Below are 22,704 nucleotides of genomic sequence, written 5' to 3'. Positions count from 1 at the left end.
GCATTTAGGATAAGCTTTAATATACTTAGTATCCTTTGAGAGCCTATCTCCTACCTTGAAGTTTTTTCTCAGGCAAAGCTGTTGAAACAAACTCAGTTCTTTCCAAAAAACAAATGAGTAAGAATCCAGTAAAGTCTTTTAAGCTTTGCTTCCCCGTTCACTTCTTTAGATGCATCAAGAGAGAGAAAGTATTGTTTGATCTACAGAGATATATCTCACCATTTTGCTAAAAATCTTGGCACTGTAGTGGAAGAAGGAGACTCAATTCTTCCTCCCAATGCCTCTGCCTGCAGAGCATGGCCCTAGAGAAAAGAACATCAGAAAGAATATGACTTAGAGCTAATGTTCTCCCGGGTGTGTTCAAGACATCTTCTCTCAAAGATACACCTCAGGAAAGCAAGAAGCATTCCAGGAAAAAAAATAGAAATGCAAAACACATTGGAATTAATCCCAAGATAAGACCTGTTGTGAAGAACCTGCAAGTAACTCCACAGCTGTGTGCATGCCTACCTTTTTGCTGCCTCCTACTCAAGCACCGTGTCCTAGTGTGCTATTCTCTGTCCGCAGAAGTGCATGAGAACCTTTGATTACTTCTTGTGGGAGACAAATCTTAGATTTCAAGTGCTGTAAAATCTTTTTCTTACAGGAACTGTTTACACAAATGTGGTTTGGCATCTCTAATATTCCATTTTAATAACTCATTTTTTTTGTTACTTTTTGCAATATTGTATTTCCTGCATCCAGTAAATATTTCTTTTCTGTGGATATTGCTCTATTGCTTCTAATGTGAATAGAAATGTACTTTCTACAACAGGAGCTGCTACTCATAAATGGTGATCTGTACAAATCCTTTTTGCCTCACTCATCCTGTTTTCTACACTCTCCTACTTTTGCTATTACTGTACTAATTTTGTATCTACAGCACTTACTATCTAAAGTCTTAAACGATTGCTAAACTTGAGTTAAACCATATTGTTCTACGAGCAGCTAATAAAGCCTGATTTTCTCTCTGTTATCCTTAATTCCCTTTCTCATTTTTGCTGCATACAATCCCACATTTGACTTCCCCACCAGCCAGAAAGAGGAGCTTTGCAGGAATCCTGGAACTGTGCATGTTCTGAATGGCCAGCCAGTCATTTGTACTGACTGACTTATAGGCTACTGTCAAGTTTAATACATTACATCTGATTTCTGCCCAACATGCCCTCTGTTGCAGCAATCATCTAGATCCCTTTCACTTATTTGCAGGAGCCTAATTATTTTTGAGACCTCAGCTGTTCTTTCAAGTACAGTTGAAACTGATGGATTGTCAACAGCAACAGACTTTGCATAGTTGCTCTTGGTGTGCCATCCATTTTACAGAAGGTACTAGGGGGTTCTTCTGAAAGTATACAGCTCTGAGAAGCTTGTCCTCCCCCTGGAGGAAAATAAATGACCAAATCATAACATCAGAAGCAAGTTGCCTTTCCCAAATACCCCAGTGCTAAGCGGTCTTCCCCACACTATCTCTGTTGAGACATCCCAAACCCTGCAAAATTAGTGAAGCCTTGCATGTTACTCTAAATGTTAACGTAATAGAGGTACTGATGCAAGCAAGATAATCTTTCTAACAACATTTGTCTTCAAAACTAAGATCATTTCAGTTTATCCTCTCTGCCAACTGCAGCAGAAAAATCCTGAAAAGGAAAAAAAAAAAAAAAAGAAAAAAAGAAAGATTGACGGTTTCTTCGATCTTTCTTGTGGATCAAAACCAGGGCCGCTTCAAGTGCTTGGACTTAGTTTTCTTTGCTGCTTCAATTTCTGTCTTTAGTCTACCTTTTCAAAACTAGGGAACCCTATACAACAAAATAGAATACACCATATCAATATATTCAGCATTCAGAAGGGAATTTGCAAAGATCTGGAGTACTTGCATTCTGTAAGCTCCTGCTCCTGCTTAATTTTGGGCATGTGGCTACCCCCACTGAAGAGAACGGAATTACCCACTTGACTGGGTCCTGGCCAAAGTGCTTAGTGTGAGAAGTATAGAGAGCTCCGTGAAGAGAAGCTGTCTTGCTTTGAGTGAGATAGACTGCTTGCAGCTCCTTTACTCCATTATTTAGCTCTGCCAATTAATGCATGATTGTTGCACCTATGTTTTTGACTTCACACAAAGTGCATGCATTTGTGAGGGTGTTCAATCTATCAGACTAAGGTTTCTAGATAAATTCAATTTGTTTTAAGGACTTGCACACTTGAAATAATCTAGAATTCAAATTCTGATGTCTAGATATTAGCTATCTTTCTTACCGAACTTAATGAGAATATCTGTACTAGTGTTACTGGGCAAAGGTAATTTTATGCTTTATCAGAAAGCAAAATAAACCTGTTCAGCTCTAACATATATGTAGCACCATATTAACCTTTTGTGGATGGAAGCTATTCTGTTATAAAATAATAATGTAATTGTATGGAAACTGCTATTTACATGTCTGTATTTAAAAAGTTTGTTACTAAAATCATAGGAGTTTAGCTTTTCTTTGAAGTAAGTATCTTTACAGACCACACATTTAAAGACTAGAGGCATGGAGGTATGTTGCATACGTTCTATTGGTTCTTGTTTTTGGAGAGGTTTGGTTTTAGTCAGAAAAAGCAAAGAAACTGGACCAAACTCAAAACAAATGAAAATTCTTGCAAACACCATCTTCCCACACCAAAACATTTATCTTTTCCTCATAAGTATGGTATATTAACTCATAGATATATAGGATAAACAATATTCTGTCTGGATCTATGTTGAATTTCTGGCATCTACTTTAAATTATCAGGTAATGTAGAACTTTATTTCACAAGAAAGCTGAGAATCTCTAAGGTAATTGTTGTTAGACTCAATCACACACGAATAGACCATACAGCTGCCCTGGAGCCCTGGAGCAGCTTGGGTCAGTTTTTGCCAGTTATTTTATGCAGAGATCTGGATTACAGTGTAGTTTTGAGGAATTTGAGAGATTTTGCTGTTTACACTTGATGAAAAGAAACACAGAGCTGGACAGACTTTGTAAACTGCTTATGTTTAACTCCTTCCTACTTGCCAGCTCTTGTAGACTGATGTTATCAGGCAAAGACTTAGCTTTGAAAACTCCTCAGGTGGGGAGCGGGAAATGAAGGTGGCACTGGGCTTTATAGTTTGCTGAGTTTGGTCTGAACAGAAGGGCCTGATTCATTTTGGAGCATATGTATTTGCTACTTTTGCTTTTTAGAAATCAGTCAGGGCTGCCAGGTGATCCATAATATGAAATTCTACAGAAAAACCCAGTAGCGTAGGTATTAAAAATCAGCTTCCTTTGCCATTGATCTGAAGAACGCTATCCAAAATATCAAGAGTTACTTATGAAGAGCACTTTGTTCCATGCAGGTCTTGGACAAGATAATTTTTTGCCAAAACTATGCTGTGAAAGATTTCTTCAAAGCCAGCCCTGGAGCCAGGCCAGGTGGGCACTCTGATCAGAAAAGCAAACCTGAAGGAGGAAGAATTATGAGGGATGCAACTGGGGCAACTGATGCACCCTCTCATGCCCTTTTCACCCATACATTCGAGTCCTTACAGAATCACTGCTTCTGTGAAGACAAAAGGAAGGAAATAATAATAAGGAAAGAAAATAACTGCTTTTCCTTTGGGAAGCTCTGGAGTTTCTAGTGACATTTTCTTTTGAAAGCAGAGGACTGAGTGGTGCTGTAAGGACAGACTACGAAGTCTGGTCTAGTAAATGTGACTGGATATACTGGGCTTGGTTGTTCTTTCACACCCGTGAAGCTCTTTGGACTGAAATTAGGCGCACTAACTACTCAATATAATTCTGTAAACGATTTGTAACTCTGGAGTGGCTGACCTGGGACACAACCTAAGGTGCAATGTGTATATGCACCCCTAGTCCCTGAGGCATATGTTAATAGCAACACAGCTTGCCATCGTGTGTTTTCAAATTTTTAAATCTAAATAAAATATAACACTGCATGTAATACGTACTTTAAATGGCAGATGTGTAATAAACATCTCAATTTATGACAGACTTAGGCAACGAAACATAACGAGGTGTGGTTCTGGTACAAATTTTGCTTCAGGTTTACTTTGTACTTTTAACCATCCCAGTTAATTATACAACTAAGATCATACCCTGGAGAGTTTTAATTTTCTGGTGATTATATAATGAACCCTTACTAATATCATTCTTCCAAAAAATAAATACAAGAGGAGGAGTATTTTCGGATAGAACTTTTAACTAGGAAGATCTGTTTGAACATCATTTACTATTTTGAGTCACAACTGAAAATATTTAAACATGTTTCTTTTCCTTAGGTACTCATGCACTATTCTCTCTCACGTATCTAATTTTTGAATGACTGCCATTACCCTAGTAGGCCAGAAATATCTTCTTCTTCATAGTGCAGCTTGAAGATAGGGAGCACTTCCATCTGCTTTTTCTGGACAGGATGCAGATTCTCCATTCCTGCTCCTCTCAGCAAGCATCTAAGCACCTCCAAGGGCCTGGGCACATGTGGGTGACATGGGAGCCCTTTCTTATGGGAAAGGAGGATTCTCTGTTTCCTGAGCTTCCAACTGGTGCTACAACCCCCAGCCCTCCTTTGTAGTCCAAATACGCACATGGGGAAGATGCACAAAAACTAATCTAATTATCAAAGAAAGGGAACCGTTTGGAAATGTGATGACTGTATGCTGTGTAGGAAACAGGTGCTCCCCCTCTGGCCTGCAGGCTTTCATGGCAGACGGGACAATCCATCAGGCTCCCAGCCCCTTCCCAGCAGCCTCTTTCCTGGGTACAGCTCCGGAGCGCGTAAGGAATGGGCTATGCGTCAGATGAAATGTTCTGGCAGCAGCAGCAGCTCCCACCTGGCCCCAGCCTTTCCCGATGCCTGCTTGGCTGCTCTCCCATCTCAAGACGGTTACATGTCCGGGATGTGACAGGCGAATGACCCCTGGGCAAAATGGCGCCTGGCAGCAGCTGCCATTGCCAGAAGAGTTTGTCCAGCTTGCAGCCAGCTTCCCTGCCATTCCCAAGGCATCCCAAGGAAGGAATGACGGTCGTGAGGAGCAGGCCGAAGGAGCCAGCTCCTGTGGCAGCAGCCAATTCCTGGCAGTCCCGGGACAGCCCTGGAGCAGGGGGTGACCTACGTGTGTGCACACACCATGTGGCTGGCACTGACAGGGCGCCGCGGCCTCATGCTCGTGCATGGTGGGGTTCGTGAAGCTGGGGAGCTGCTGCCACAAACAACCCCGTGTAGCCTCTGGGGTAGGTCATGCAGCCTCCCCAGCTGCACTGGCAGGGCAAGAGCAGGCATCCCTTGCTCCACGAGAAGTTATGATTCAAGATTATACGTAGTAACACATGGCAGGCCACTAGAAAGAGATGGGTGTAAGATGCCAGACCTATATTTTCAGCTGCTATGAATTGTCAGTACTTCACTGGACAGCCTGTATCTTTCCACCCTGTGCTGGTTTCTGCTCCTTTCCCCAGGGCTCATTTTGTTGATAATTTTGTTTTGTTCAAATTGTATTACAGTGGTTTTAGGACTTGAGCAGGCAACAAAAGATCTTAAGGATCTTAGTTTTAATTCACACTTACAAAATGTCCATTAATTTGAGTGGGAATGCTGATTCTAACACCTTTTGGAATATGTGCTAAAAATTTACGGTAAAGTAAATAATTTACAACATATTTTGTGAAAGTAAGTATAGTGGAAAATTATATTTAGCCACTAATTTCTAAACTGAAACAGCAATATACTTCTGCGGTGTAATATATTTTCCAGTCATGTGCTGAAGAGAAGCATTTTTTTCAGCTGAGCTCACTTAAAGTTCAAAAGATAAATATATCACAATGACAAATTGCAAAATGCTATTCATACATTTAGGTAAAAATCGTTCCCTCATTTGTTTGTATTTCACATAAACTATATGGCTGTTATTTCCAAGGAAAATACAGCACAAAATAATTCTGATTAAAAATAGGTATATTGCTAATAGATGGGGGCATAAAATTATCTTACCTTGTGGGGAAAAGAAGGTAGAGAAACTAAATATACTGTTTGGGGGGGTGAAATTTGTTCCAGGACAAAAGGATACCCAACAGGCCTCTGAACTGTCTAATCCCTGACTTACTGCTCTACAGGGTGGATGAGGAGTGGGGTAGGCAGTGCAGAGGTTTCTGCATCTGTTCTGTTCTGGGAAGTTGTGCACTTCTCTACAAGGGAAACCTACACCACTGCAAGAAGTGGTGTGAACTTACAGTGCTTGCAGACGGTCTTGGGGCTTGTGTACAAGGAAAAGTTAAAAGAGAGTTGGGAGCAAATTTGCCATGCATTTGCCTGCAGTTGTGAGGAGCAGAGCCTGCTGTGAGTGTGAATTAGTTTGTTGATGTGGTGCGAGCAACCTCGCACTCAGTGTCCGCAGAAACTGGCCATGTGGAGACAGAAGATGCATTGATTGAATGCTGACACTTTGCCTTTTAAATGCATCCTCCGTGCGTGGAGCCATGAGAACGAGTCAGATGAGACTACGGGGACAGAGCTGCTGATTTCATTTTGTAATGAATGTCAGTGGAGAAGTAATTCTCAGTTAAATCTTCGTAAGCTTTATCCATACATTATAACAACATGGGTAAAGCTTTTAGCTTATTTTGGGCAGAGCTTTATGATGTTGAATGAGGCATGAAACTCTGTTTGTACCCAGGACACCCAGCATGGCCTACATGTGTACGTTTTCTGTATGGTCTTTACCAGGTAATAAGCTCTTTGTGTAATGAATAAGGACTTTCAGCTGCTGCCTTAGCTTCATCTTCGTATAGCTTTCAATTGACTAACACATTTTATGATTCAAGCTGAAGGATCTACATTTAGAACACAAGTAAAAAGGAGGAAATGTGACAACAATAAATCTGATCTGAAATAATTATATAGCAATAAAAGGTGAATGAATCATTTTATTGGTAGAATATATATAGTACAGTAACATGCTGGGATCAGAAGTATTATTTACCACACATACAAGGTAAAGCACCGGAGGTCTATAATTTCACTGCTCACTATTTTTACTGCTTTTATGTTATCAGTTCAGAAATCACTTATGGAATTAATATACCCTGATTTCTTTTTCCAAACAATTATATGCACCCTGCCTCCCTTTCAAGACATATGTGCAAGCTCTCTCTCTCTCACTCACACACACACACACACAAAGGATTCTATAACAACAGGACCATTATAGAAAATGATCTAAAACATGTGGACTGCAGCCAATATTTAGATATGGTGTAGTAAATTCTGGAAGGTATAAAAAGGAAATAACTGAACTCATTGCAGAGAAAAATGAGCCAGTCTTAAGTACTTTTTATAATCACAGAGTTTCATATAAAAACATATGCAAGATACTGTGCCTAATATTGAAGGAGAAGGGGGCTAACAGAGAGAAGAAGTCCTGGTCCACAGGGTTTTGGGGTGGGGCTTCTTACCATTCTTTCAAGAACTTTTCAAAAGATTACAGCAAACCATTGAAGGAAATGTATAAATATGCTCACCAAGTGGCAGACTTCTTGTGTGACAACAGTGACCTGTAGCTTTGTTGTGCATCCCCACTGTTCCCTCCGAGCTAAGGGTGGTTGATGTGTTGCTCCTCCTTCCTTCTAGGGTTGCTGCGCCATCTGCTTTGCAGGCAGCTCAGTTACTCTGCCCACTCCCTCACTTTGTCCAAAGGGATCCTAGCAAGAGAGAAACAGCCATCACACCAGAGAGAGAGATGAAGGAAGAGCCAGCCAGTGCCTTTTCCCTTTCTGGAAACTCCCAGCTGTATCCAGGTTTCGGCCAAATCATTTTTTGCTCAACATCCCAGCAGGCTGAGCTGTGCTCTACAGCTTACTGCAACAGCTGGTAAGCTGTGGACAGTGTCTCTTCTGTGCCTACCTCTTTGTCATTTCCTTTGGCAGGTATGTTGAACCTCTGTAGATAATTACAGGCATGTGCAGTTGCCCAGCAATCTGCATATAGCAATGTTATGTATCTCCATAAAAAATGCCATGCATGACATGAAACCTGACTGTCATTAATCAAGGGTTCAGTGAGTCTTTCCCTGAGGTTTTCCTCAAGCCTGGGTTTCAGTACTTTCGCACCTCTGAATTGCACGCACTTAGAAAGAAAAATCTAATTATTGATACCTGGCAGATCAGTATTGTGCAGAACTAGAGCAAATCCAAAACAACACTTGTTTCAGTTAGTGTTGGTCATGGAGGAGGGAGGATAGAGATGGGCTGTTGGAATGATTAATCTTACTCAGTGTAGGGGGAAACCCATGCATTCCACCAGCCTGTTTCATAACTGCTTCCTAAAGGATATGGAAACAAGTGGGACTGACTCAGCCACTTGTGCTCATTCAGAATAGGAAATCAGCTGGAGTCTGCTTATGGAACTGCTCTGCATAAATAAGGCTTTATTTGTTGACATAAAAAGTTAAAAACCAAAATTGCTCATGAACAAGAATCTCCAGTCATAAACCATAATAGATCTGCATTAAAGAAATGAAAAACAGAAATAAATGGTCATGTTTCTGTGAGTGATAGCACAATTCTGAATTAATGAATGTATGAATCAACGAGAGGCTATACCGGACAATTACCTCTTTCTCCAGACACATCTGTAGGTCCAGAGCAAGAGAGAACTAATGGGCAAAGACATGCAAGGAAGCAGCAGGAACTCCACACCAGCCTGCTGAGCGGAACTCACCTGGGCATTTTGTACACAACACACCTTCCCTCTGGATTGTCAGGATTGTACCAAAAATCTCACTGCTGAGGTGAAGCCGAAGATGTTGAGATGAAGCCAAAGCATGTTTCGGCCCACAAGGTGGCTATATTGCATTTTTAAGCTGTTTGCAGATTGGGGAATTTCTACTAAAATAATCCCACATGGTCTGATTCCACTGCAGCTGCATCAGGGTTAGCAACAATGGGAGCCTCAGTACAGACAGCTTGCGGCTCCAGCAGCCGTTTTCAACACTGTATCAGTTAACCCTGCTCTGAGGAGGGTTAATTGACACAGTGCTGCAAATGGCTGATGAGATGAAAACTCTCCTATTATGGCTCCCAGCATCCCTAACAAGTGTGCAGCTGCATTCGTACTAGCAATGGTGGGAATTTGGAGGAGGGAGGAAAATTCCCAAGTGTAGACAAGGCCTGAGAGTGAGCCTTAATGTTCCTTTCTGGGTCTTGTTTGTCAGCTGAGGATACGCTTCCCTGCAGCATTACCCCAGCCATCTGCACGTTGCTGATTTCAGAGCAGCAGCCTCTTTGGTTCCATCAGCTGCATGAAAGGAAAAGTGTGGAAGAACTGCAGTTTTCCCTGGCCCACCTAATACATGCACTGGAGGTTCCTGTGTCCAAGCTCTTCCTTCTGTCCATTCAGAAAGCACCAGTGAAAATGAGAATTATCTTTTTCCACCAATACACATATCACAGAATGTAATTCTCCTGAGAGGAGTGTTCTTCTAGAAACAGAACAGCGTTATTCCCAGCTTCTCAGTACCCAGTGTAGCATTTAACTAGGTAAATATCTTTAGCTGCTACTGTGAACCACAACAGTGAAAGACCTAACACTAAATGACACTCTTACACTTAGGGTATCCTCTAAAACCAGTAGAGTCAGGCTAAGGAACTCTCTGAGGGGTGCTGATCTATGAGCTCAAAGAAGGATTGAGGAAATGGGCAGAAAAAAAAAATCTTCTAAATGGAAAAGAAAAAAGAAGAAAGTGAAAGCTTTGCTGCTACCCTGAGGCAGGGCCTTAAAACTGCTGTTATTGCTATCTCTTTGCTTGAAGTAGCTTGTACTTAGTGAGAAGTTGGGTGGAAAAACTTTGGGCTCCTTTGAGCAAAAGAGTGATGTGGCCTCACCAACGCACACCTGCATGTGTGGTGAGCAGGCACTTAAAAAAACAGACACACACTTACTATCACATAGACAACACTGCAGACCTCGAAGGAAATGCTGCAGCTTGAAAAGTGTTCTTTCCTTGTGTGATATGTTGCCAGTTAAGACTACATGAGCCCCCACACTTTCATAGGTGGGAACTATAATTATCTATAGGTTATCTTACAACTCCCTGTGACTGTGCACAGCATGAGCCTGCTGACTTACAGGATGTGGTTCTTCTGCTTCCACAGGCTTTTGAAAAAGGAGGTAAATGAAAAAGTGAGCAAGAGAAGGAGGTTCTTTGTTGCTATTTATAATCTCTGTTATTTTCTGACTGTGATTTCTTTCTAAAAGATACTATGGTGCAACTTGAAAATCTATGTTCTTAGGCAAATGCTATTGCTGCTACTAAACTGCATGATTGAATAAGATTCACTCTAAGTACAAAACAAGGTGGTATTAGGTCAAGTCTACCAATACAAGCTATCCTATCAACTACGGAACAAGAAATGATCTTTTTATAAGTGTTCTTGGTGAAGTAACAAAGTCCCTATACTACTGGGTGGAATACTAAACAACATCAAAATTATCTTGCAATGATACATTGCAAGAAAATGGTCTTGAGTCTACTCTGTGTCACTTGGCCTGGTTTCTTTAAAACAGATGACCTTGAGATGCAACCACTTCTGAGCTGGAGTAGTACCTTGTAACCCCCTTCTTGCTCCAGTTGCCAGAAGATGAAAGAAGGGTTGAAGATGGGCCATAATTCCAGTTTCCAACTTGGTATCTACTCTCCCATTCCCCCCCAAAAATGCAAGAACAGACCTAATTCAACAGATTCACAGAAATGAGGGTGTGAGGTAGAGGGAGGTAGGAAGGTCTCTCAGGGAGGAGATGGTCTCCAGCACCATCTTGTGCCTCAGTCTTTACCACTGAATAACATCTTCCAGGGACATGTTCCAGTTCAGCTATGGGTCTGTGTAGTGGAAAGAGAGGAATCTACTACACCTATATTTAAACATTTCTGTCACCTTGTACAAAAGATGTACTAGCAATGTGAAAAATTTGGTGAAGACTTCAAATGGCACTACTATGCACTTTCTTGCTTGAGCTGCTCCTGGTTTTCCCACCTATAATGTGGGATGTCCCTCTGTAAAGCATTTGTCATAGCACCCCTCGACATTTCTCTGGCCTGACAAACCTGTAAATAGGCTAAGACAATCTTTAGGTCAGAGGAGCTTTAAGGGGTAAGCAGAGTTCCTGAATATTTTGTAAGATATATAACTGTTGAATTGTTGAATTCTACGCTGACATTGAAATCATCATGCATGGAAAAAAAATCTCTTAATCCTATAGGAAGTTTCTTTAAGCTTACTGTAGAAAATCTCCAGAATTTTTAGGCTTAAGGAGAGTAGAAACCAGGCCTTATTTTATATTTATGAAATGCCTATCTGGCTATGGGTGCTCCCAGAAAATAACAACAACGTTGACAATTAATACTTCTGTTGACAGACCAAAACTTAAATATCAGCCCAAAGCTGGTGGAAAGTAGGTCATCTCTACTCCTGTGGCTTCACAGTATGAATTTAATGAATTATACAGTTAAACTCACGAGCGTTTGCTCTAGATGGAACAGTAATCTTAAAAGAGGTTGGCCTGGGACTGCTGAAGGAACAGTTACCGCATCTCTTTCTTGGGGAAGAATCTGGAACAAATCCAGGAGGTGGTTGCTTCCACTAGCCACTTCAGGACTTTCTCAAGTCTGGATGCTGTATTGTTTACCTGTGTTAAGGTATCTAGGTACGAGCTAGTTGTTGATTAGTCTGAGGGGAAAACAAAGTTTCAAATGAGTGACAAACCCATAGCCATTTAGGTCCCTGATGATAAAGCTAGGATTTTGCTGGTGCTAATTCATGCTAGTGAATTTGCAGGCAGATACCCCTAATGGGATGAGCAGTCTCTGGTGCTGGGCCCACTGCAAGTGCTGAGACCTTTCCTGCCCCGAGCAGCTTTCCAGCAGTAAGTTTAGAGCATTGCTCCCATGTGAAGATTAGCTGCTTATGGCTGTATGTAAAAATCTTTGGACCATAGTGTTGTTACTAGAACTACTCAAGGAAAGACTAATGGAACTATTAATAGCCCATATGGGATGAATCTGTAGAGACAGCAGTTTTGGCGCTACAGGCTTTTAGCAATAGCATGTACCACTGTCTTCCAGAGACATGAATGTGCTTCAAAGAGATTAATGGATGTTATAAAAATTATTTGCTGCTACGCTTTAAACTATAGACTTTACAATCTCCGCTTGGAATCTTGCTCTCATGCAGCAGCTTAACCTTTCGATGCACAGAATGGATGCAGGGACCTTCAGATGTCTTCACGGTGTGATGGGAAAGCAGTATTTTTCAAAGTAGAGTTGGGACTATAAGACTGGTTTTTTTGATAGCTATGAGATTTAACAGGTGGACTGCATCCATGTTCCATAGCTGGTTGCTTAAGAGGAATGGGGGAAGCAGAGCTTAGGAAAGCTCACGACTGGATTAGGAACACTAAGGGAATATTTTCAGCCTTAAGAAGTGTTCTAGGATTTCTCTTTCTTTAGACCATCTGTCTGCAGAGTTTTTCTTTTCTTCTTCCACAGGAAGGTCTCTCAGCTGTCCCCTCAGCACACTGTTCACTCTTCAGCTCTTGCGTATGTTTGATTGGAGTAACTCTTGCCTGATTATGTCTCTTCATCTATCCACAGGCAGTTAAGAACTGAGATAATGTATCTCCATACATGGTTGGATGTATCTGGCCGGCCAGTGCAAGAAGTGTTGCACCAACAGGGCTGCCCACTCGGCAGTTCTATAGGATAATGTAATCCCTTCTGTTTCCTCCTCAGGGCTCTCTTGTGCCTATCCAGAGCAGGGGGAGAGGGAGCGAGAAGCAAGTCGCAGAGGCGGGTGCCTTAGCCAAGGCCCGAGGCCTTGAGGGCGATGAGGGGCTGGGGAGGATCCCGGCCGCCCGTGGGGCGCAGGGGGCTCCTTTGGGGCACGCAGACGCCAGGCTCCCCGCGGGCCCTTGCATGAGCAGCACTCCTGGTGCCGCAGTGAAGCGAGGTCTGCGCGGGGCAGGATCCGAGCCCAGAGGCGGGAAGGCACCTGGGGACACCCTTGGTAAGACCCGCAGCTCAGTGGTGCTCGTAGGGCCACGGCGGGGGGAGGGTTTCTCAGGAGCCGCGTCCCGTGGGAGAGGCCCCGGCCACCCCTCAGCCCGGCCGCGCGCGGGCAATGGCCGCGGCTGCTCCGCGCCTCCTCGCGCGGACACGGGCCGCGCCGCCGCGGCGGAGCCTTTTGTGCCGCGCCGGCCCCGCGCCCACGTGCGGCGGCGGCGGCGGCGGCGGCCCCGGCCTGGCCCTTTAAACGTGCGCGCACGTGAGGCGGCGGCTGCGCGGCCCTGCGCGCCGCTCCGCGCTGCCCGCGCTCGTGTTGTGCCTGGCCCGCGGCCAGCGCCGCGCTCTGGGGCTCCTCGCGCTGCCTCCTCCTCCGCGCCTTTTTCCCTTTTCCTTTTTTTCCTTCCTTTTTTTTTTTTTTCTCTCTCCAGCCCCCTCCTATTTTTTTTCCACCCACGAGTAAAGGTGTCTTTTTTTTTTTTTTTTTTAAATCCTCATCCTAGTTTAACCCGTGGGCAGGACGCGCATAGTACTATTTGCAGTCCCAGCAGCTCACTTCACAGACACGAACCCAGGACCACCTCCCCCTTTCTCCTCTCTTTTTTTTTTTTTCCCCTTCTTCTTCCCAATCTCCCAAATCGTTTTATTATTTTTAAATGATCGCTCTTTTTGCCCGCTGCTGCCGAAGCCCCCTCTTCCCAGGCTGCATGCTTCTAGCAAGACCGTGCACCGCTCTCAGTCCATTTTCAGTGTGTCTTATCTTAATTTGTCCTGATCCGATCTAAGGGCGATAGCCACCACTTGCTTTCAATTTGTACATTTTTTCCCCCTTCTCGGTTTGCTCCTAATACCGTCGGAGTTATTTCCCCTCTCTCCTTCCATTTTCAGAGTTGCAATTTTTACTCTGCCGTTTCTTCTTCTTTTTCTTTTCCTCTTTTTTTTTTCTTCGCCTCCCCTCTTCATGTTACTAACCATTCCTAAATTGTAAGCGAGATTCATTCCCCCTCCTCTCCCACCACCACCAGCACCACTACCACCATCACCTCCTCCTCCTCCTCCTCCCCTTCTCTTCTCCTTTTTGGCAGCACCAGGACGTCCGGTGTGGTGGTGGCAGCGAGCAGCAAAAGCAGCGAGAGCTCCTTTTGATTCCCCCCCTTCCAAGGTGCTCTGGAGAGACCGCTGTGAGGCTGAGCAGCACGAGTCGCGATGAGTGCACAAGGTGAGGGACCCGGTCAGCCTTCCACTGCTGCCCAGGAGCAACCTGCAACCGCAGAGCCTCAGAAGAGAGGACGAGGCAGACCCAGGAAGCAACCACAAGTCAGTATCGTGCAGAGACGTAGAGCCGCAGGTCTATAGCGTTATAGGCGTGTTCATGTAGGTACGAGGCTGGCAGCGCAGCGCCGGCGCCGCTCTCGCTATTGTGCGCCGGGCGCTGCGCGGGGTCACTGCGCGACATGGAGCGGCGCGGCGCGGCGCGGAGCGGCCGGCGGGGCGGGCTCAGCGCGGCCGCGCTTCGCGTCGCCCCGGGGAGCGGCGAGCGGCGGCTCCTCCGCCGCGCTGGGCGCCCGAACGGGGCTGGGGGGCACCGGGCTCTGGAACAACAACAACAAAAAGTCGCATTGCTTTTTTTGTCCTTATTTTCTGTGCCCGCCCCCCCCACGCACGGCCGTCTGCGCGCAGCGCCGTCCCGCAGTGCGGAGCGGTGCCCCCAGTGCGGCCGCAGGGGGGTGGCCGCGGGGGGCTCGCCCTGCCTTTTGCGACACCTTTCGCTTTACCGGGCAGGTCGAGGCGGGGGGCGGGGGTTGGGGGGGAACTTGTTGCCGGCTCCCCCCGCTTCCCGGCAGCGAGAGGGACGCGCCGGGTGACTTGTGACTTGCGAGACCGAAACCCGCGCTGAGGGTGCTAGATTTGTGCCTCACCCCCCCTCTCCGCCCCCTTCCCCAAGTGCCACTGTCGCCTAGCCGGGAAATGCGGGGCTGCTCCTGGCCGGGGTGGCGGGGGGGGGGAGGAGGAGGAGGAGGGAAAAGAGGGGGGCAGGGAGCCCCCGGCAGCTCCTCGCAGGCGGCGAGGGAGAATTTGGCCTGCGGATGCAACCAATTAAGCGCGCAGGTTTGCGGCGGGGCTGCGCGGGGCTGCGCGCTCCCCGGCCCCGCGGAGGCTGCCGGCGCAGGGAGGGCTGCCTGGAAAAACGCGCGCTCCATTCATTGAGCAGCAGCCCGTGCCGGGAAGAGCCTGGAGGAGGGGGCCGAAAACACGGCGAGCGCCCCAGCAGCAGCGGAGCCCGCGGGCGGGGGGCGCCGGCGGCCTGGCCCCCTCCGCGGAGCGCCCCTTGCGCGGAAAGCGCTTCGGGGAGCGCCAGAAAAGCGGAGCCCCCTCGTTCTCCCGCTCTGAGTGACACTTAACTCCGCCTGAGCAGCCCAGCTTTGTGCCTCGCACCCTGCCTGCTCCGCCGGGTGCCAGCCCCAGCATCCCTCCCGCCAGCCTCCCTCCGCGCTCCCCTCCTTCCCTATTTTCATTTATTTTTTTTTTATTTTTCATTTTTTTCCCCTTGTATTTGAACTCATGGAAGGGAAACAACCCGCGCCATCCTAGGCAAGACCAGCGCAGCTGGGCAGGGGCAGCGAGAGCTGCCAGGGAGTCCCCTCGGCAGCCTCCCCAGAACCGACCCGGCAACTAAAGAGCTGGAAGGTTTTAAGCTGGTTTAAGTTAACAAACTGCATTTAATTAGTTTTACCACATCCTGTAATCCGAATGAAATGTATAATATTTAAGACGAGAAGAGTTTTATAGTATTTGTGATTCACTGAATAAATATTTGGAATCTGAACTCTTGGTAATTCATACCCATTTGTAAAAGGCTGGTTAGGCAGAGGAACTAGTTAAGAAAAGTGCTAAACAATCCTTGTTCTGTGAAGTTGTTTCAGATTTGGTGTTTGTTTCAGATATTTTGTTCCTTAGGATTTTTACTGTATTTTTATTTTGCTTGCTAGTACTCTTTTGTGAGAAACGTCTACATTTCTACATTTCAGTTCAAATCAATTGTGTTTGGAATGGATGTGAATATAATGCATACTTAGAAAAACAGTCCCCAAAATATTCATGAGAGAGAAAGTAACGTAGCTTGCTTTCCAGCTTGCCAGTAGTGAACGTTCTTTTATTTATTTTTCTCAAAAAGTGTTTACTGGAAGCTGCATATGACAATTGTATCTTGTTACAATTATATTTAATTGAAATTAAATAGGTAACTATTAATTTTTGTGTGATCCTTCTTACATGAGAGGTTCCATAGCCATCCTTTTGGAAAAAGTGTTTTTGGGTATAATTTACATGTTGGAATACGCAAAGTTTGCACTATTGTTTTTTTCTTTTTTTTTTCTTTTAATGCAATTTTAAGAGAAATCAAGCTCTCTTTTAATATGCAAAATAGACTTTTTCTTTACTTGAAGTTGTTTACTCTTCCATGTTGAATTTTACATTTTCTTGTAGCCATTTATACTGTTTATTCATACTAATGGGTTCTAGCTTCTTCTTCAAATCTTCTTGGTTAATTGTAGTTTCTTGCTACAATAGCATGTTTTCCTGTATTTAGGAACCAACTGGTGAACCATCTCCTAAAAGACCAAGAGGAAGACCCAAAGGAAGCAAAAACAAGAGTCCCTCTAAAGCAGCTCAGAAGGTGAGATTATTAAAAAGAGAAGAGTTTCTAAAGTTATATTTTTTTCATCAAATGGCAGCAAATATTCCAGTCATTTGGGCTGTGAACTGTGGGGTTTGAAACTTTGTAATTATGGAAGCCACATCTGCACGTTTTTGTATTTTAAGAGTAGGAATAGCATTCTGCAGGAAGACTCTGGGTACAGAAACTCTAAGGGTAACTTACTTTTTGAATATTGTGCAAATTGGTGAAATAACATGATGGATCTGATGCATTTGCTGAGATCTACTCCATATAATAGGGAAATCAGTAGTAAGAATTTTATTTTCCTGTTTTAAGATTCTTGAAAAAGGAATATTAATTTCTTGCCTGCTTACACATTTTTTCTATTACAGACCGAATCTGTATATTAAAGCAAAGTGTTTTGTCAAACATACTCTAATTAGAAGTAAATCCAATTATGTGTTGATGGAAATAGCTGCATTTATTGAAATTTACAGCTTCGAAATATGATGGTAAACTGTGAATTACAGTAAAAGCCTACTACAGCTTGTTTACTAATCAGCTTCAAAGCAACTTTTTCTTAAAGTGCTTTCAGTCTTCTGAACCCTATTTCTTTTGGTGATCGTGGCAAATTTTTATTATGGTGGTACTAAATATCCTCAGCAATAGTACAAGCTCACTGAAGTCATTCCGTTCAGTCATGGACCTGAAATCACATACACAGTTTGCACAGTGATTCTATTTTATTTATATAAGTTTACAGAAGCTCAGCATTGGAGAATGGTACTAACAAAGGAAATAAAACCTTTCTATATGAATAATTTTAGTGGAAGCAAATAGTTGTGCATAGGCTTGAAAATAAACACAGGAGTTTTGTTTATGTAGATGGTTACACAGCAGTTAGCACTAATTTACAGGTACTAAATTGAAAACAAAAGCTTACAAATTCTGGTAGTGAACTGTAATGCTTAAGTGTATCAGTATCTTTTAGCAGTTATATGGCAAAATGTGGCCTCATCAAATTATGGTTAATTTCTCAATATGCCTATAGCACTGACCATATTAAGTTTGATAGTTTTCAGTGTTATAAATTACTATAGCAACTACTGATAATATATTAAATTACTAGGGGTGACTATGGTTTTGTGTCTGTTTTGTTTTAAGTGTTTTCAGCATTTGTTTGAGGGACATTTTCCAACTCTTTAAACTTACAATTGTTTTTTACTTTCTGAACTGAAAAAAGCAGTATATTCTGTCAAAAATTCATAATTTATTTTAAAAAATGCTTTACAAGTTAAGTATTTAAAATGTGTCAAAGCCACTCTGCAACCTAGTGAGCTTAAAATGTTGATTTTTTTACTATAATAAAAATGTTCCTCAGATTCACTTTAAAATAGTTTAAATTTCACTCTTCAAAAGAGAGAGAGCAGTTTTTTATTAGTTTAGCAAGTCCAAATGTGAGCTTTAGTATTTTAAATATTACTCTTAGGAGTGTTGGCTTTCCTAGAAGAAATATTTGTAGTAAGATTAAATTTTAAGTAATTCATAGAAATGTGTTTTCAAAAGATATTTCTAAGAGAAATATTAACACTTCTTCATTTAGTTGAGTGATTTGAAAATCAGTATAAATGGAAAGTAACTTAAAATCATTCATATGTATGAATATATCAAATCTAGTCATTCCCATGTGATTGTGGTGTGTATAGTTGTTTTTTAATCCAAGTTATAAACTGAAAAATTTCATGGAAACATTTTGATTTTCAGAGTGCATAAAATTACTGCTCTAATTAAAGCAAACTCTTTTGAGTGCTTTTAATATAAAAACTTGACCAAAGGCCCTCTGTCCTTTTTATCATAAAGAAATCTTTGATAGTTATTAAATTAAAAATCTTATTTTTTCTAGGTTTATAGATCAAATATGCATTATTATATTATTAGAACAGTTATTTGATAACTCTTCTCAAACATAAAACAATTGTAAAGCATTTTAGAAAAGAAGCCCCTGAGATCATATTTCCGAGAGGTATTTTAGCTCTTTTTCAAAATAGATCATTAACCTTCTCTAAAATAGTTCAGCTTCTTACCTGACATCTCAAAATTTCTTTTTAATGTCATTTTGATTTTGACAATGTAGCTAATAGCAATGTGAATTGAAAGGTTTTGGCACTGTAAGGCACATTTGGTAGTGAAGGTGTCAGCTCTTAAAAGAAGTGAACTATGTTTGATTTTCTGGTAAACATATTTACACAGACATACACATACATATATTTATTTAAAGCTTTCTACACCCTGTCCTGACTCTCAGAAAGAGAGTAGGCTGACTTTACTTAAGCCCCTGTCTATATGAACTTGGAGACTATAGATGCAACTGAAATTGCTGGTATTTCTAAGCAGTACCGTGTGGCCTGTGTCGTTCAATGTGAGCTCACTGCAGTGTGCTCTGGAGTTCACAACATGTTTATAGGGTAAACGTCCGCCACTCATGAAGGCACTCATGATTAATTGATGGGGTGTTCTCTTGCAGCCCATTACACATCACAATTAAAAATGTATTACACAAACTGGCGAGGTGGTATAATACTCACACAAGCCCCGGGACTTTGTTTTGTTATACTTGAAAAAGTAAATACCTTTAAATCAGTTTGGGGACAAATTGCCCTAGAATCATGATTGCATGATTGTGTTGTGCATTTAAATTTCTTGGTTCATGGGATTTTTTTTTTTGAGTTCAGAGCTTGTGTTTGGTCTTAGTAAACTGGCCTTGGGGCATTTGAAAACAAACTGTGCTTGTTAGGAAATTAGCAATGTGAAACTTGACAATGCATACAGAATGTTGCAAGACCAATTGGACAGCTAATAATTACTCTAATTTCAGGTAATGCACATAAAAAAGAATGTGCATATCATAGATATCTAACTTGTTATCAAATGCACGAAAAGGTAAGCCTGCATTTTATAGAAAAAAATCATTTCTCAATTGTTTAATTTTCACAAGCAGAATGAACACAACATGCAAGCAGACGGCAGGTGATAGACTCCTGTAAAATGACTGTAATCACCTCATGCTTGAGGTTTATTCTCCACAATTATGCTGTTACTGCAGACTGTGCCTTTGAACAAGTCATACTGTTATTCATTTAAAATATTTGTAAAAAATTAGCAAGAAAGTGAAGTTTTTCTTTTTTCCTAGGGACCAGCTTTAGTTGTGCAGAAAGCTGATAGCAGGGATGTTCCTTCCCAATTTCCTGGGGGGTTCTGTGGCTGAGTTTTATTTGTCAGGCTGAGCTGTGTTCCCAGCCCATCTCATTTCCCTTCAGCATTCAAGGTTTTTCTTTTTTTTTTTTTTTTTTTTTGTTTTTTTTTTTTTGTTTAGGACCTGTAGTTGTGTTTGATAAAAGTATCGTATAGGCATAACTGCTGTCCTGCTTGGAAGGAACACAATTACGAGGATTAAAAAAATGTATATAATTATTACATGTTTGTGTCATATAGAAAACGTTATGGGGATAGCCCTGCAGTATCCAACAGCACAAGCTCTTTAGTAATGTTCACTGGCAGTTAAAAAATTTTGAGTATTGTTGAATTTGTTGTTAAAGTAGTTATTTGTTTTTGAATTAAAGTGTATCCTGGTCTGGATAACTGGAAACTCTGAAAACTGGCACTTGTGGTACTATGTGTGTGGCTGCATCTACTACTGTTTCTACGTTACATGGCCAGAGGCTGTTACGTAGAAAGGCAGTGAGTTGAGCAGTCCAAAGGTAAAAAAAAGAGGAAAAAAAAAAAAAAAAGAGTGCACGTGATCAGCACTCTGCCCTACATTGGTTCCTGAAAATCTGTTTGGCTTCTCCATGCCTCATTCATTCTCACCAACACCAGTCATAACAGGCTTAAAGGGAAAACAGGATCAGTTTTAATAAACGTCGCAGTATGGTTGTTGTACCTAAAAACGAAGAGATCACACATTAGATGTTTTGAGCAAGGTGTGAGAAGCACAAGATTGGCTCCTGCTTAGAGACAGAGCAGGAAAAATAGAACATGGAAGGTGCATTTTTTTTTCATCTAGCCAATGTCCAGGTTTCTTCCAAGACTTTTTTTTGTAAACAAAATACCTTTATTTTTTTTAGGAGAGGGCCACCTCCCTATGTAGGTTCTTTTGACATGGTCTGACAGAAGTGATCTTTGCTCTGAGAACTTTTGGTTCCGTCACCTGACTTACATCTCTGACACATTTTTTCTGAGGTCCCCAGCAGATCACTTTGCAGAGTGGATCGAGTTCCCCAAATTTGGATTCTGTTGCATTTGCCATCCTCCTGGACAATAGACGGATGCCCAAAGAGCACTTTATAGCCATTCAATTATTCATACTTGTCTTGTCTGGTTAATTGCCTTCGGCAGTGCAGCTTCAGTGCCTGCTTGGGCATGGCACCTTTATGCAACAAGGAGGCAGAGATGATGGGCAGTCAGGTACTACGATTGCTGACAGCAGTTGTTTGGAAGCAGCATTTGATGGCCTGGTGGTACAGGACTTACTTAGTGAATTGCAAATCTGTCTGTTAACTCTCCTTGGTAAGCAATAGTCATCGTTCTCACCCGAGACAAAAATACCATTTTCTGTACAGATCGTGTGCTTAAAAGCAGCTACATCTAGTTTAATTCCTGAAATGTGACATAGTTCTATTCCTGAAATGTGACATAGCAAAAAGGATTCCTATTATTGTTCATAGGAAGTCTTAGAATTTTTCATGAAATACCATAAAACTGTGTTTGATCCAGCCCTCCTTTACATTTGGTCATTTTATGCAAACCTAGTCATTCAGAAGAAGATCATGCTGTACAGTGCAGCATCAACTGTTAAGAGGATCCTGAGCAAACACATCTCGCTTTCAAAAAGTGCCTTAGAGGATTAAGGCAGCAGCTTCCTTTTTGCCAAGACACTTGCAAGCTGCTGGGCGTAGGGTGCCTGAGAATACTTGCATCTTGCTGCCCAAATAAGATTTGTTCTAATCTCGGGGTAGCTTGGGGTTCTCTCCAGCTTCAGAGGCAGCACTCTGATTAAAGCAAAAAGCCAACAGACTAGCCTGTTTTCAGTGATGTAAATATCTGTTTAAGTGGAAAACCACTGCTTTGGGACTTATCCTTTCTTAGGAGTTGCATGAAAATTGCATGGAGAAACATTTAATTATTTGCCTGATGAACAATTAAAACATATCTTCCAGTATTTAATTCAAAAGGCAGTCCTATGCTTTTGGAGGAAATATGGCCTATGTTTGCAAAATGAAAAATAAAAGAAATCCAAATGAAAAGAGATGGAAATTTTTTTTTAAACTTCATGTCTTCATTATCACCGTTGGACTGCCACTACTCCTCCTCAGTTGCTCCCAAAGTGTTTTGTCTTTCTCTTCCCTTAGAATGGAGATAAAAATGTCCACTTTGGAGGTTCTTGTCATTTATTTTTTCTGCAGTTTAGTCTATGGAAGCCCTCCTATTTGCTTACAGAATCTCTCTATACCGAAACATAGTATGTGGCATGCCCTGCTGTTTGCTCAGCTCACCTCAGGGAAAGATTTGGTTTTGATAAGAACCGTGGAAATGTTTTTCTTCTAACATGAGGTGGAAATCATATACAGCAGGAATATAGTGCCTTTCAATCTGAAGGGTCCCCAAGCACTTGACAAACTGATACACAAACTATCCAGCAGGAACACTAGCTGCTTCTGACATGGCCCTTCCTCTGGGGCAAAGCGCAGCATTGCTAACGGCAAGCGGCCGTCCTGCGTGACAGTTTAGGACAGAAGGCAAAGATTAGTTAGTCAAAGAAATCTCCCATGTTCTTGTTCCCATCCAACTATATTATATAATGCAGTTAAAATTTGTGTCATGTTTTCAGGAACTTTCATTATGAGACCAGGTTAGTTTTAGTTTCCAATAAATTACGTTTTTT

General features: G+C 42.4%; 1 protein-coding gene across 1 annotated transcript in view; it reads left to right on the top strand.

Annotated features, from left to right (window-relative positions):
* Positions 1–14,273: 14,273 nt before the first annotated feature.
* HMGA2 (high mobility group AT-hook 2) overlaps positions 14,274–22,704 on the top strand; it is a 108,075-nt gene continuing 99,644 nt past the window's right edge. Inside the window, exons 1-2 of the mRNA XM_088522980.1 lie at positions 14,274–14,422; positions 16,695–16,781. Coding sequence (XP_088379106.1) covers positions 14,312–14,422; positions 16,695–16,781 — 198 coding nt within the window. The 5' untranslated portion in view covers positions 14,274–14,311. The remainder of the gene's footprint in view (positions 14,423–16,694; positions 16,782–22,704) is intronic.

This window comes from Tinamus guttatus, unplaced genomic scaffold (assembly GCF_059628265.1).
Source record: "Tinamus guttatus ecotype Peru unplaced genomic scaffold, ASM5962826v1 Tinamus_guttatus_pri_ptg000171l, whole genome shotgun sequence".
Taxonomy (NCBI): domain Eukaryota; kingdom Metazoa; phylum Chordata; class Aves; order Tinamiformes; family Tinamidae; genus Tinamus; species Tinamus guttatus.
The sequence above is the reverse complement of the archived record's forward strand: the minus strand, read 5'-3'. Positions and strand labels throughout refer to the sequence as shown.